Source organism: Podarcis tiliguerta, assembly GCF_965153285.1.
Source record: "Podarcis tiliguerta genome assembly, chromosome: 2".
In the NCBI taxonomy this organism is placed as follows: Eukaryota; Metazoa; Chordata; class Lepidosauria; order Squamata; family Lacertidae; genus Podarcis; species Podarcis tiliguerta.
The window spans coordinates 91,309,345-91,325,116 of NC_139535.1; the positions used below are offsets into that span (position 1 = coordinate 91,309,345).

General features: G+C 43.9%; 1 protein-coding gene across 2 annotated transcripts in view; it reads left to right on the top strand.

Annotated features, from left to right (window-relative positions):
* FASN (fatty acid synthase) overlaps nucleotides 1-15,772 on the top strand; it is a 60,479-nt gene that overhangs the window by 15,459 nt on the left and 29,248 nt on the right. For both annotated transcript variants that reach the window (XR_014508710.1, XM_083430120.1), the window contains exons 4-14: nucleotides 416-589; nucleotides 1,044-1,244; nucleotides 3,395-3,517; nucleotides 5,032-5,147; nucleotides 5,769-5,903; nucleotides 7,752-8,211; nucleotides 9,121-9,308; nucleotides 10,812-11,001; nucleotides 13,912-14,006; nucleotides 14,506-14,640; nucleotides 14,756-14,959. Coding sequence is in view for 1 of the 2 variants with exons in the window: in XM_083430120.1 (XP_083286246.1) it covers nucleotides 416-589; nucleotides 1,044-1,244; nucleotides 3,395-3,517; nucleotides 5,032-5,147; nucleotides 5,769-5,903; nucleotides 7,752-8,211; nucleotides 9,121-9,308; nucleotides 10,812-11,001; nucleotides 13,912-14,006; nucleotides 14,506-14,640; nucleotides 14,756-14,959 (2,021 nt within the window). In the remaining variant the exon portion in view is untranslated. The remainder of the gene's footprint in view (nucleotides 1-415; nucleotides 590-1,043; nucleotides 1,245-3,394; nucleotides 3,518-5,031; nucleotides 5,148-5,768; nucleotides 5,904-7,751; nucleotides 8,212-9,120; nucleotides 9,309-10,811; nucleotides 11,002-13,911; nucleotides 14,007-14,505; nucleotides 14,641-14,755; nucleotides 14,960-15,772) is intronic.

The window sequence follows — 15,772 nt, forward strand, 5'->3', positions numbered from 1 at the left end:
ACGCCGGCTCCCTCGGCCAATAAAGCGAGATGAGCACTGCAACCCCAGAGTCGGCCATGACTGGACCTAATGGTCTGGGGTACCTTTACCTTTAGGGATCATGTGATTGAGTTCCATGGTTGCCTGAGTTCTGTGATCATACACACTTTTCCTTACAAGCAACAATAGTTAAGATCTTTCATAAACTGCCTTTCTCCCCCTTCCTGTCCCTAATTCTGTGTCCTGGGTTGTGTTTCCTCCCCGCCCCAACCCTTTGGTTCATGGACCAAGCACTTAAGTGTCAAATGTTTCAAGTGACCTCATCCGTTCTTTGACAATTCCACACCCTGCTTTTCATTTCTCACCTCCAAATATTCAATGGTATTTATTATATTTCTAATATTTTCTTTCATTTGGTGGCCTTCTCCCCTTTTAGGAATTAATCCAGCTTCCATTCGGGGCACGGACACAGGAGTGTGGATTGGTGTGAGTGGGTCAGAAGCTGGTGAAGCGTTTAGCGTAGACCCTGAACAGTTGCTGGGGTACAGTATGACTGGCTGTCAACGTGCCATGTTTGCCAACAGAATTTCATACTTCTTTGATTTCAAAGGTAAGTTTGCATCTATGGAGGGCCAATGGACCCTCCAATCTCATGGCAGGGCAGATGTTTGGTCAGACAGGGGAAGATGCAGGAAAGTTTGTGATGTAGGTGAACAGGGTCCATAGCAGTGCTGCAGAAGTCTTCAGTACAAAGAGCATATATTCTTGATGGATGTTTTGCAAATTCTAATGGGTGAATTACTATGGCATTGTTGAGAATCACAGCACTTGACAAATGTATTGAAACTCTTTATGAGTAGGCATGTGTGGGTCAAACCAGGGCTGGAATTAATGGGCCACCATAGTTAACTTTCCTCTCTGCAAACAGAAGCCTCTCCTGTTATCACATCTTAAAGGCTTTGTTCCCCAAGAGAACAAAAACTATGGCCTTAAGAAAGCTGAAAAGGCAAAACAACTGATGGTGGCTTGTTGTCTTCTTTCTTTCATGGTTTTCGTTCCCAAAGGACCAAGTATGTCCATCGACACAGCGTGTTCCTCTGGCCTCGTTGCTCTGGACAATGCTTACAAAGCAATCCGCAGTGGACAATGCGAATCAGCCCTTGTAGGCGGAGTCAATCTCGTACTGAAGCCCAATACTTCTGTGCAGTTCATGAAGCTTGGCATGCTTAGTCCTGAGGGTGCCTGCAAATCCTTTGATGCTTCAGGTAAGGGGTTTGTTTTCATATTCGGCCATGTTTTGGAAGCAGTCAGTAGCACTCCTGTTTTTGAGGGAGTGTAAATCTTGGTCTTCTCTTGGTAAATTAAGAAGTCCCAGCTCTTTTTAGGATAACAAATATCGGAACTGACAACAGCAGTGTTCAGTTGCATGGCTTGTTCTCCTCCAGCTAAACCAAAGCTAAACCGTTTGGTTTTCGCTTTCTTCATTCTCTGTTTTTATAAGCTTTCTGTTTAACTGGTCTCCAGAAAAGACAGAGAAGGCATCACTGTTCTTTCAAGGCTATTCTGCAATAATGAATTGCTTTTAATTGCTTTGTTTTGTCTAAGAGCTTCTTTGTGGGTCGTAGACAAACCAAGCTTGAACCGAACCAAGCACGAATGGAAGGTAGTTTGTTCTCAAAGTACAGGAGTATTTTAGAATAATAGTCTGTTCTTTTCCCAAAAGATTGGCTCTTTAATAAGAAACTAGGCAGATATAAATAAATAACTTCTGGGAAGCTTAGAGGGTGATGTCATACAAAACACAGCAAAATGGAACCAAATTATGAATACATAATACTAGGCAGGTCTGAGAGGAAACAAGGAAATGTGAGGTAACCTCAACCTTGTTCTTTTTCCTTTTCAAATGAAAGTATCTTCAAAGTTATGTGTCATTGGTATGTTGCACTAGTTTGAACGTTGCAGTTAAGTAAAACAGGTTCTTCGCTATCTGTGTGTGGGAAGACTTTTAACTAGCTAGAAAATTATAAATACACACATGGGCCTTTTTTCTAACTGACTGGCTGGGGAAGATCTTATCTATAACTTAATTGGATGATAAAGGTAAAGGGACCCCTGACCATAAGGTCCAGTCGTGGCCGACTCTGGGGTTGCGGCGCTCATCTCGCTTTATTGGCCGAGGGAGCCGGCGTACAGCTTCCGGGTCATGTGGCCAGCATGACTAAGCTGCTTCTGGCGAACCAGAGCAGCGCATAGAAACGCCGTTTACTTTCCCGCCGGAGCGGTACCTATTTATCTACTTGCACTTTGACGTGCTTTTGAACTGCTAGGTTGGCAGGAGCAGGGACCGAGCATCAGGAGCTCACCCCGTTGTGGAGATTCGAACCGCTGACCTTCTGATCGGCAAGTCCTGGGCTCTGTGGTTTAACACCCGCGATACTTTATCTAAATCATTTAATCTGCTTGTTAGAATACTTCAGGGGCAAATACATCAAATCCACATAAAATTAATAAACAATTCTGGAATAAATATATCACTAGCTATCTATATGAATAAGAGAAGTACAGTTACTTTAGAAGAACTACTAGGAAAAGTGTGAGACACAGACTGTTAAAACTGCCACATTTTATATGGCAATGATTTGTTTAATTTGTTTTCTTCTGCTAACCTTATTGATTCAAGTAGTTCAAGCGCTCAAATTTATCTGAACAGAGCATTATAATGAGATGTAATCAGTAAAGCTATTACAAGCCTTATAAGTAGTTCTCACAGGAGTTTGTAAAACATTAAGTGGTTTTTAAATACCTTGAAATGAAATACCTAAAAACTAAACAAACAAGATATAGGACTTCCTTCCTTCTGCTTCTTCTCTGGGCACTTCCAGATTGTCGTCATTTTCAGGTGGAATTCAGTCACATACTGGCTAATTCAGGTTGCACAATTATATTGCACAACCTGCTTCCCCAAAAGATCAGATTTTTGTATGATAAAGAAAGTGTTCTGGAAAGTGGGGAATAACAACACTTACTTTGATGCAACGTCATCTAACTTCCACACGGTCAAATGGGAGTGAGTTCTTATCAAATAGGCAACACTGTCTGATCTCCCTGCAAACAAATCAGGATAAACGGATGTGCCTTGTGTAACTCTACTATATTCTGTGATCTCATGATGAAGGGTGCTATATAAATCTTATAACAAAAATCTGCTTTGTCTTGATGCCTTTTCTCAAAATAAGTAGGTTGAGGGGTATTTGAGTGCCCAGCCATTTTAAATATGAATAAGGGATATTTGATGCTGGCTTTTGTGTTTTGCTTGCTCAGCAACCTTGAGAAAGTATGGCTAGAAACCCAACTATCTAAAGTGGATTACATGTGGGGTGGTGATGGTGCTTCTCATGGCTCTGGATTTCTGCAGGGAATGGATACTGCCGATCAGAAGCTGCTGTAGTTGTTTTCCTGACCAAGAAGTCCCTAGCCAAACGGGTTTACGCTACCATAGTCAATGCTGGGTGTAATACCGATGGATTTAAGGAGCAAGGTAAGATTTGTTTAAAATTAATATCTGGAGCTTGCGACATTCTAAGATGCATCCTGGTAGACGATGGAATGTAACCCAGTGGAGTTGGGAATAGTCTCACCTTGTTCAGTTTGGGTGTTAACAGTTTTTTGCGATTAGGAACATAGGAAGCTGGCTTATACAAAGTCAGACCATTGGTCCATGTAGCGCAGTATTGTCAACACTGACCGGCAGCAGCTCTCTAGGGTTTCAGAAAGGGGTTTTCCCTAGAGCTGCCAGGAATTGCATGCGCTCTGCAGTTCTTGCCCTTCTCTAGGATCTGATGGTGCATCATGGTGCTTATATCCTCTTCCCCCTCCCCACCAAGCTGCTTCCCACTTAAAAAACAACAACCCAGCAACATCCTTTTTGAGAAGCAACAACAAAAGTTGGTGTAAATGCCTGGATATTCAGTTAAAAATATGGAAGGCTAGATAGCGTGCCTGAAGTGTGGAGGGAAGGGCAAGGCTGAAGGCTGAGCAGCGTTCAGTTTGCTGGCACGCCTATCTGTCCATTTCCTTGGGAAAGCCGGTCTTACTATGTGGCCAAGGCACATGCTGTGAGCTCATTGATAATATGTCCCTCTTCATCCCATGTGGGCTTCTGTAGCAGAGTGCTTCAGCTTAGACCCAAGCGATCCATTAAAGAGACAGCGTCTCTGACTTAAAGCTGAATGAATCCATATCCTTTGTTGTGAAAAACGAAGGTGCGTCCCAGTGACTGGGTCTCAGTGGCGTAGCGTGGGGGGTGCAGGGGGGGCCGGCCGCACCGGGCACAACATCTGGGGGTTAGGGTTAGGGGGTGCAAATCCACGGGTTAGGGGGCGCAAATTACTTGCCTTGCCCCGGGTGCTGACAACCCACGCCACGCCACTGCTGGGTCTGCCTTTCCTTAGATTTTGGAATGCGGTATAGTCATGTGTCATCTAGGGAGCACATGGAAAGCACAGCTCTCTTGGGTGTTGGCAGTGATGGGGTGGGGAAGGTGCTTCTGAAAGTAGCCTTTGCAATTTACAGTGTTGGATGCTCAATGTGAAATTTGTGGCATCCTCCTCAAAATACATAGCAGCTAGGTGGTGCTTTGTTCAAAGCACCTTAGGAGAGCCTTATTCCCTGATGGAACTGAAAAACTTCCTGAATCAAAGCTCACAGACAGGAGCAGTTTCCCGAGTGGGGTTAAGCAGCTGGATTGGACGGGCACATGCCTTTGTGCCCTCCTGATGCCCTGCTTCGCAAGTCTGGGATGTGGGGTCCGATTTGCAAAGCAGCGCGGGACTGGCAGGGGCAGTCTGAGAAGCAAAACATGCCCTTGAGAAAACTGTGCCTGGTGAAATGGTCTCCCTCGCCCCGCCCACTAGGCCTCTGACCACTTCATTCAGCACATGTTGCACTTAGAGGCAAATTCTGCCAAAGCAAGATTTAGTTCGCAACCTAAAGGAAGACATATGGATATCTTCCTTGTATGAATCCAGGAATTGACCATTCTTTTTGCTTCAGGTGTAACGTTCCCCTCTGGATGGATGCAGCAGCAGCTGGTCAGTTCCCTGTACAGGGAGTCTGGGGTTAAGCCTGAGGAAGTGGAATATATAGAAGCTCATGGCACAGGCACCAAGGTTTGCCCTCACTCCATGTCCCCTGTTCTGTCTCTCTTTTCTTTCATTCAACGCTAGTTTCTTTTTAGTTCTATATTATTGTAGTTTGTTTGGGAGCAATTAAACTTCCCATTTGACGCTTTCACTGGATATAATAAGTTACCTCATCTCCACTCACTCCACGATTCCTCTCAATATATTTCAGAAACGTTGGGGTTTGCACCCTGGTTTCACAGTGTTAAATTCCTCCATGTGAACATGTGTGGGGAGGCCTGGCCAAGACATTTTGGCCCCTGAGGCGAACTGCAAAATGGCGTTCGCCCCTCTCATTCCAGGGAAGAAGAGATGAGTGAAGATCTACATCAGGAGCAAGGGTGGGAGGAGACCAGGAGCACCTCCTGTTCACCAACAGGGTGGTGTTGGGGGTGGGGGCTGCCAAGGCGGTGGCAGATCTGGACTTTAATGAGAATGCCTCAGCCATTACTGTCACCGTAGCAGCGGCAGCAGGAGTTGTATTCCTTTCCCCACATTTAGTTGTACACTTGCATACACAGCTGTTCAGGAAAAAAATCTGACAGCGCTCACCAGACTTGAAATCTATCCAGTAACTCCTTCTAACTTCCTGTCTTTCTCCGTTACCAGGTTGGAGATCCTCAGGAAGTGAACGCCATCGTCAACGTCTTTTGCCAATCAGATCGACCACCACTGTTGGTTGGATCAACTAAATCTAACATGGGTCACCCAGAACCTGCTTCTGGTCTTGCTGCTTTAGCAAAGGTAAAAAGAAAAGAAAAGTTGATGTCCATTCGTTTGTGTTGGGCAGGAGAGAGAGAGAGAGAGAGAGAGGGAGAGATGTTGAATCAAAATCTGTTGGGGGACTTCAGATTTATCCATTGTAATTAGGGCAAATCATGTGGGGGAGGGGAAAGTAAGAAGGTCACTTGGCATGGACCTCAAGTTCGGGGCAGGTCTCAGATGCAGTTAAGTGTTAATCTTTTGGCATTATCAAATGCCAAGTTTCACAACTTGTTTTTATGGGCATGAGACCAAAATGTGACACACACACACTGAGTTGCAAATTTAAGTAAATAAGAGATGTGGTTTGTTAAAAGATCTTTTTGCTGTGTAATTGATCTGGATTTTGTCATATTAAAACATTAAAATGTCTGTAAATATTAATAAAAATATTTTGGTTCTGATTAGACCTGAAAAAACAAGTCCTCTAAGATCAGCTGGTTATGTAAACAAACTACTCACTCTTTGGGGGAAGGTTTGGCTGCCTTGTTTTGTTTCCGTGTGTCATTATTTTTAATATTTATGATGGCTAGGGGCTTCAAAGGCTAGAAGTGAGCGGGCCAGGCATCCCCAAACACGGCCCTCCAGATGTTTTGAGACTACAACTCCCATCAACCCTGACCATTGGTCCTGTTAGCTAGGGATGATGGGAGTTGTAGCCCCAAAACAGGGTTGAGTTTGGGGGTGCCTGTTGTAACCAAACCAATGCACAGAGTTAGAGCTGTGGAACTTGGTCCCTTGGGATGAAAGGAGAGTGATAAAGTAGTAGGGAAGAGAAGGGGGGAGGGAGGGGAAAAGACGTCTTGAAGAGTCTTTCTTTGGCTTTGTATGGTGTTTGTGGCTGTAGGGTTCAGTGCAGCTGGGACAGATATAGGAAGCAACAGCTGCAGTGGAGATTTGTGACCTCAAGAACATTTGCTTGCCTCAGCAAATAAATTGTCCATTTTCTGTCATATTTATTCATCTGTCAAAGGAAAATGTGCCCTGGTGGTGCATTCATTGCTATGCAAAATAATGATGGCACAAATAGTGCAGTCCTCTGCATATCTGCTCGTAAGTGAGTTCCATTGAGTACATGGGGCTTATTCCCAATGAAGTGTGCATAGCCAGTCTCTGAAGCCTAAAGCCTTGACTCATTGCAGTGCAAAACCACAATGGCATTGTTTCACAGAAGCTCTGTGGATTTTGTCTGCAGCAGCATTTCTTTCACAATACACTTGCCCCGTGACACCCATCATTTCAGCATCCCTGATCAACACGTTTGCTTACACCAGTGTGTACAGCTCTGAGCCAGTCAGAAAGCACACATTTTAAAAGGAAGAGGAACGGAACCTGTGAAAAGTGGGAAAGAATAGCTGGATGGTGAGAAAGCAAAATGTGTGGAATGGTCATAGCAGATAGGATCATAGCTCCAACACATCCAGTCGATCAACTATAATTAATGAGCCACAGCGTATAACACAGCAAAATTTAGGGATTAGATGAGTGGGAGCTACAATTTGAGAAACAGGTTCTGGGCAAGCATTCTGATTTGCTTCAAGGCATTTATCAAGTTACGTCACCATTCTGAGCCTTAGATTCTCAGTAGAAGATAATTCTGACCTGCCAACTTCTGAAGAATTGATTAGTCTGATAAGTAGATATGACACAAGAAAAGGTGCTAAGTGAGGATACATGTCCTGTTTCTATATTAGTAGATTGAACTGCAATGATTATCTTCTAATGTAAAACTTGATTCCTGAGGATCTGAGGTTTCTATCCCAAACTATGCAAAATATGCATGATTGAAAAATGTTCTTAGCCTGCACTGTTATGTTCTCTATTTCTCAGGTGGTTCTCTCTTTAGAGCATGGTCTGTGGGCACCCAACATTCACTACAACACCCCAAATCCAGATATTCCTGCCTTACAAGATGGTCGTGTACAAGTCGTTACTAAACCAACCCCCACAAAAGGTCACCTTTGTGGTATCAATTCCTTTGGCTTTGGAGGCTCAAATGCCCATGTCATTCTGAGGCCCAACGAGAAGACATCGTCCTCCCCGGAGACTCATAATTTGCCACGATTGGTGCAGTTTTGTGGAAGGACTCAAGAAGCAGTAGAAACATTAATAGAACAGAGCAGAAATCTGCAGCAACACACAGCACTTCTGAGCATGCTCAATGATATCTCTGGGATACCAGTGTCATCCATGCCTTATAGGGGCTACACCTTGATTGGCAGCGAGAGCGATGTGAAGGAGGTTCAGAATGCTCAGGCCTCAGGGCGGCCCCTGTGGTACATCTGCTCAGGTAAATTGCGTACTAATCACACATGCACTCTCCTTTTGTTTGAGCCTAGATTTCTAATTTTCCAAAGTTTTATGTCGTGCCAAATAGCCTTATGATTTATTTAATACAGTCATAAAGCTGAGTAGCTCACACCGATTATAGCAGGCACAGACACACACACATAGAAAGAGAGAGAGATTTAGGAAAGTGCCGCTGCTCAGTGGCAGAACATCTGCTTCACATGCAGAGGGCTCTAGGTTCGGATCTCCAGCATCTCCCTAGTATGGCTGTGAATGTTCCCTGTCTGAAGCCTTGTTGATGTGGACAATACTGAACTAGATAGACCAATGGCAGTAAAAGGCAGCTACACACACCGGTAGTATGAAATGATGCTTCTAGCTAGCTAGAAGCAGTGCTATTTTTCTAGAAAAAGAAGTGCTACAACTCACCATGAACACTTCCAGTGAGCCAGTGTGGTGTAGTGGTTAAGAGCGGTGGACTCGTAATCTGGTGAACCAGGTTCGCGTCTCCACTCCTCCGCATGCAGCTGCTGGCTGACCTTGGGCCAGTCACACTTCTCTGAAGTCTCTCAGCCCCACTCACCTCACAGAGTGTTTGTTGTGGAGGAGGAAGGGAAAGGAGATTGTGAGCCACTTTGAGACTCCTTTGGGTAGTGATAACACGGGATATCAAATCCAAACTCCTTTTCTTCTTCCCTTCTTCCGTTGTTCTCTTATAATGGCAATGGTGCCCACCTGAGAGGTGCTGGAACTGAGTTCCAGCTGGAAAAAAAAAGCCCTGGCTTGAAGGGTTTCATATCTTTTACATCTGAAGCACCACTCTCAATGTCAAAGTAAAATGTCACATCCTCATGCTCTTCACATACCCAGCAGCACTAAAAGATACTCCTCTGCTTGTTCCATCCCATAGGCATGGGCACCCAGTGGAAAGGAATGGGGCTTAGCCTGATGCAGCTCGATCTCTTCCGGCAATCCATCTTGCGTTCAGATGAGGCTCTGAAAGACACGGGCCTGAAGGTTTCCGATCTACTCCAGAGCACGGATGAGAACACTTTTAACGACACTGTCAATGCTTTCGTTGGACTTGCTGCTATTCAGGTAAGAAGGAAGGTCTCCCCCTTTGCTTTGTGCCTCCCATGAAAAGGGACTCTTCTCATGGCTCACTGTTTTCCTCATCAGTTCTAGTGATGTACATCATGTAGACAGTCATCTTTGCAACCCACCTTTCAGCCTGGGATCACTGGCAACTGCTCCAGTTTCCATGCGAAAGGCTTTGCTTTTATTCTGGCACTGGGTAGAGGAAGCAAAATGGAAAGAGGAGCATTTCTGAACACTCCCATTTCACCTTCTGAGCTGTCCTGTCCTTAGCCCTTTTAAGGTGGCCGTGTGCGGATGTGAGCCTTTACAACACCTCCATGCTGATTGCTTATACCTGTGTAGGCATACCATCTGCTGCCATTATTCTGCAGGTTGGCACATAGAGACAAAAGTTTTGATGCTAGCTCAGAGTCTTGCTCTTTGTTGTTGCTCGAGAGCAGCAAGTTCTGCTAAGTGGGTGTCTGGATTTGAGTGTGACAAGAGGGGGATGTTTCTGTTGAGTACATTTAGTGATGGGATCTTTGTGTACACGTAACAGCACTTTCCTAAAGAGCTAGGGAAAACAACAGATGCCTTTTTGACAGCAGGCATTCAATAAGCCGGATGGGAGGAGGAAAAATCACTAGATGTGATTTTTTAAAAAATAAAGAAATGCGAGTTAAGGGTCAATGCTATTAGGCATTTCCTGTTTCCAGGAAACAATGTTTTGTAGTGAGATTTGGGCCTGGAATCCTTACCCAGCCATGAAGCCCACTAGGTGATGTTGGGCCACTCATTCTCCCTCAGCCTAAGCAGGTTGTTGTGAGGATAAAATGGTAAGGGGGAGAAACACTGTAGGCCTCTAGAGCTCCTTGGAGGAAAGGTAGGGTATAAATGTAATAATTAACAAATAAAAGATTCATGTATCATGTGGCAAACTCCCCAAGGTAAGATTGCATACGCTGTTCTACATTTTGAGCCTGCTTGGCTCCCGCTAAGGAGGAAGCAGAGGGCAGCATGAGGGCAAAGAGGAGGTGAATGAGCAGCGTGTGTGGGCCTACTAGGAGATGCGACAGAATGTGACTGTGGATTGCATAAAGCAACTGATAAGCAAGATTTCCGCAAGTGTAGGAATAGGATAAGTTATTCAGCAGACCCATAAGCATTGTGCTGTTGCGGAATGAAGAAGGCAGTAGAGGAGGAGTGAAAAGGAATTTTGTATGGCTATGGCACTGAGGGGCTTCCAGCCCATGGTAAAAACTCCCCTCATTTCCCAGGATTTCAAAGGCCATGTTTAGAGTCATTTTTTTCAGCCTGTCATCTTCCTCTCCCCCCATTTTTGTATTTTAACATTTATTGTCCTTTTTTACTGTTGCTTTTAATTGTATTAGATGAGTTCTGCAAATCACATTGCTTGTTTTTATGTAAAACCACTTTGAGACCGCTTTGACTGATAGAAAGCGGCATGCGAGAACTCCACACAAAGGCATAAAAAAAGACTGCTGCCCATTTTCTAATCCCCAGATTGCACAGATCGATCTTTTAAAGGCCATGGGTTTGCAGCCTGACGGAATTGTTGGTCACTCGGTTGGGGAGCTAGCCTGTGGCTATGCAGATAACTCCTTAAGTCACGAAGAAGCTGTTCTTGCTGCCTATTGGAGGGGCCGGTGCATCAAAGAGGCCAAGCTACCACCAGGAGGCATGGCTGCTGTTGGTAGGTAACTAGATGTGCTCTATTATTTATTTGTCAGATGATCTGTTTTAATCTTACCTTCACTTCACAGAACTGTTCTCATCTAGTTGCCTTAATGCAGTATGGGGCAGGTTTAAAGAGGCTGGATTTATTTACCCTGGGCAATATTTGATAAAATCCAGAAAAATATCAGAGTTTTTATGGATTGAGGTTTCGTTGCTGTTACATGCCGTTAATCGGCCTCCAAGTGGACATTCTGTAAACCGGTTTTGTGATGCTTAAAAGCAGGCAAGCATTCATCAGAGCATATATAATATGTCTGACAATTGGTTATGTACAACTGGTTGATTATAAGTCACTTGGCTTATAAGGAGGCAGACAATTGCTCCATCTAGCTTAGTAATGTCTATATGGACTGGCAGAAAATCTCCAAGGTTTCAGTCAGGGTTCTCTCATCCCTACCTGGCGATGTCTTTGATCTTCTGGAATCTTCTGCATGCAAAACAGCTGCCCTACTTCTGAGCTACTGCCAGCCCCAAAGGTCCTTTCTTTTCAGATTGGTACCTACACCTACTTACATAGTTTCTTTAGGATTAGCAAGGTGCAGTTGGTATTGCACATTGTAAAATCAGATAAGAGCATTTTTTTTACACAGGAAATTCAAGCGTCACAAAATTGTCTCGTAACAATTCATCTTCTTTATACTATCTAAGTGGTAGACAATAACTATAAACTATCCTAATGCATAGTACAAGGTGGTATTACGACTCTCTAGTAAAGCTACATTTCAACAAAATACTCTATGGAACATTTCCTTTATAAAGTATTCATTTTAAAATTGGTAAGAGATAGACCTAGAAGAGACTGTTATGAGGGCGATTGAGAGACAGGATTATATTATATCTGCTATAGTTTAGGAAGCTCCTTAGCAAGATCTCATTGAAGCCCGCACTCAAAAGGTTTTATAAAAAGGACAATTTATGTGCATCAATCAGACCATAATCTGCATGGGTAGCCAAAATGATGCCTGCCTGATGTTGCTGGACTACAGCTCCTATCAGCCTTACCCATTAGGATAGTGGTGGCTCCATCACTAAGGAATTAGTGAGGTTCTACAGGGTAAGTGTTGATGCCTAAGCCTCAGAGGCTCAGTTACAGATAAATATTGTTACATATACAGACAGCAGTGATTGCTAGGTTGGTCAGTTTATGAGCCCTTGAGGGGATGCAGCAGGTTTTTATACTGATAATGCACATTGGTTTCAGTTTGCTTTGTGTAGCTTTGGAAATGTATTAACTGCAAGGGGGAAAGGTTTGTGACTGGACCTCCCACTGCTGTGGGTACAACCCAACATATGGTTGGTTTGATCTTTTGCCAGATTAGCTTGATTTTTAAGCATCTAACCTCTGAGTATTATTGTGCTTTATGTAACTGTAATTCTGTGCACGTTTAGTTATGACTCAGTACTTCTGAGTGAACATGCCTAGCATTGCACTGCACACCTACTTGTTTATGGATTAGGATGTGAGATTTGGGCAACATTCAATCTAGCTGTCTGAAGAAACACCCTTTCATAAGAACCTATGTGTGTGTTGAGATCAGCAGCTGATTCTGTCGTTGGTTGTTCCACATCTAAGTTAAATCTAGTATGTGGCAACCAGGGAAAGGACTTGTTTTGTGGTGGCACCCCAACTATGGTATTAATCCGTCCCTTGTGAAATAGGATTGGTGCCAACATTTAGGAGTTTCTGGCACTTACTGAAAACCCATCAATTCAAGCAGGTCTTTATAGGGGGTGGGGTGGGTTAGCTGTCTGTTGTTGTTGGTGTTGCTGTTGTTGTTTTTAAACCATACTGGTACTGGTGTTTCTGCTGTAGTTTTTACTATATATTTTATCTGCTATGTTTTATAATTGTAGTTATTGGTTTTAATTTATACTATTGTACCCTGCCATGGTGCCACATTGCAATGAAAGGCAGGCTGTAAATATTTTAAATAATATAAAATATCATTCCTGGTCCTCATAATTCCTCTAATGTGATGAGGGATTCAGTTCACACTTACAGATGAACTTACCTCAGTCACAATTTCTAAAACCATTTCTGAACCAAAACGTACCCTTCCTTTGAAACTCACACTTCTCTTAAATGTATGTGTTTTTAAAAAATATTTATACTAGGGTTAAGTGAGCATATAGATGCATATAACATATTTGGGGGAATTGCTTTGCGGAGGAATAAAAAAATTTAAAGAAAAAATAACACTAAAATGCTGATGAATTTTCATAAGGACTTTTAAAAAAAATCAAACTGAAGTGGAAAATCAAATTTATGATTGGAAAAACGAGAGACTAAGGAGGGACGCGGGTGGCGCTGTGGGCTAAACCACAGAGCCTAGGACTTGCCAATCAGAGGGTCAGCGGTTCGAATCCCCGCGACAGGGTGAGCTCCCGTTGCTCGGTCCCTGCTCCTGCCAATCTAGCAGTTTGAAAGCACCACAAAGTGCAAGTAGATAAATAGGTACCGCTCTGGCGGGAAGGTAAATGGCGTTTCCGTGCGCTGCTCTGGTTCGCCAGAAGCAGCTTAGTCATGCTGGCCACATGACCCGGAAGCTGTACGCCGGCTCCCTTGGCCAATAATGCGAGATGAGTGCCGCAACCCCAGAGTCGGTCACGACTGGACCGAATGGTCAGGGGTCCCTTTACCTTTACCTTTAAGAGAGACGAAAACTGATATATTTGCCCATCCCTAAGTATTATGCAGCTGAAATGGTTGTAAGGAATGTGTTCTAGAATGTCCTGTCTAGTTCTAGCTGGGGAATAAGACACTAGGAAATTGGGAGTTGTTTTGCCTCACTTGCTCTAGGGAAAACTTTCTTCATAACTACTCCTTAGAGGGCTGAACTCATCCAAAGCAATCTGTCTTTTACAGGTCTGACATGGGAGGAGTGTAAACGTAAGTGCCCTGCCGGAGTGGTCCCTGCCTGTCACAACTCTGAAGACACTGTCACTGTTTCAGGGCCTCAGGTGAGAACTTAGTATGAACCAATACTTAAATTGCTACATGTTTAGGATATCGAATGACGTGTCCTCATCACTGGAAATTTTCCCCGGGCCAAACCTCAGGAGGTCAAGAAGAGGCACCTGATTAAATAAGGTCAAATTGAATTGAGAATGAAAGCAAACTCACCAGAGGAAATGCTATCACTTGCATCTGAAAATGAAGGCTAGCAATAAAGTTAATGCTAGCAGCCTGAATCTAAAGATTTGGCCGGTAAATCCCAGTCAGAATGCAAAACTCACCTCCTTCCAGCTGCAGTCCATTTCTTGTGCTCAGGGCTCCACAGTGTTCGGGGGATTTGGGTTTATATAATGGATATTATTGCATATACACTTAGGAATATCGGATAAGCCATGTACGAGCGAGTTATGGAGAATGATGGCTGCTTCACAGGCAGAGGCTTATTGCAGTGTACCAGGCCCTTGTAACACCTGTTCGATGCTATTTCCCTCCCGCTTTCCTTAGGACTCTGTGGTCAAATTTGTAGCCAAGCTGAAAGCAGAAGGTGTATTTGCGAAAGAGGTGCTCAGCGCAGGAGTTGCTTTTCACTCATACTATATGGCGTCCATCGCACCAGTGCTGCTTAGCGCCCTGAAGAAGGTAATGCTCCTAAATAGCTTCTCACTGGGGCGGAAAGGTTGCACATGAATTGTATGGTGTGGTTCTTTTTTGCTTAAGTCTCCTGTCTCATTTTTCTCATTTTCTTTATTTCTAGGTTATTCCCAGTCCAAAGCCTCGTTCCTCCCGCTGGATCAGCACTTCCATCCCTGAATCTCAGTGGCAAAGCGATCTGGCTCAGAACTCTTCTGCTGAGTACCATGTGAATAACCTTGTGAGCCCAGTCTTGTTCCAAGAAGGCCTGAGACATATTCCAGAAGATGCTGTGGTCGTGGAGATTGCCCCACATGCCCTTCTGCAGGTATTACCTTTGGGGTTCACTCATGGCCTGAAGCTGGTGAGGCATCGGGACAAGATTCTCCCTTTTTCTAGTGACCACAATGGTTTCCACTCTGGTTCCCACCACCTTCCCTCATCAGTTATCCTAAATTTCCATGCAGCTTTCCCTCAAGAACCTAGTAATTTAAGTGTATTCATTCACTGCTGTGTATACGCCAGAAACCAAGGAGAAGAAAACAGAATCCAGCAAATAGATGAATATAATGTGTGAGAAGAAAGTGGCAGGGAGGATAAATGAAATAACATCTTAGGTTGTGATCATAACATTTGTTATCATTACCATTAAGATTTCTTAGTCACTTATTACCAAGGTATCCAAGCAACTTACATTGAAAGACGTAAGCAATGAATTTTTGACAAAATTAGAGGTATTTTCTGTCTTCTTGCAGGAAGTGAAAGAATTGGTGACAATAGATAGGGTCTTTTTTGTTATTGTTCCTCAGGTGTAGGACTCCTTCCCAAAAGAGATCCGTGTCGGCCTTCTGTCAAGACCCACCCTACTGTTAGGCACAGTTAGGTGGCAACCTCAGGCAGCAGAATTTGGGTGTTCATGAAAGGGCGAAATGTCTTTGTCGCTTAGTTTGTTCTTCTTGTATTTTTACTGCCAGGGAGGGGAAGATGTCTTCTTTTGGTGTTCAGTTGCCAAAATAACTTGACTGGCCTTCAGTACTGTACACCTTGACTTGTGGCTGTTTGCTGCTCCACCTTGGGCAATAAAATGTTGTGAGCCTTTCTCGCCTACGTTATAGTCTTAAAGCGCCAGGTAAAGGCTGTC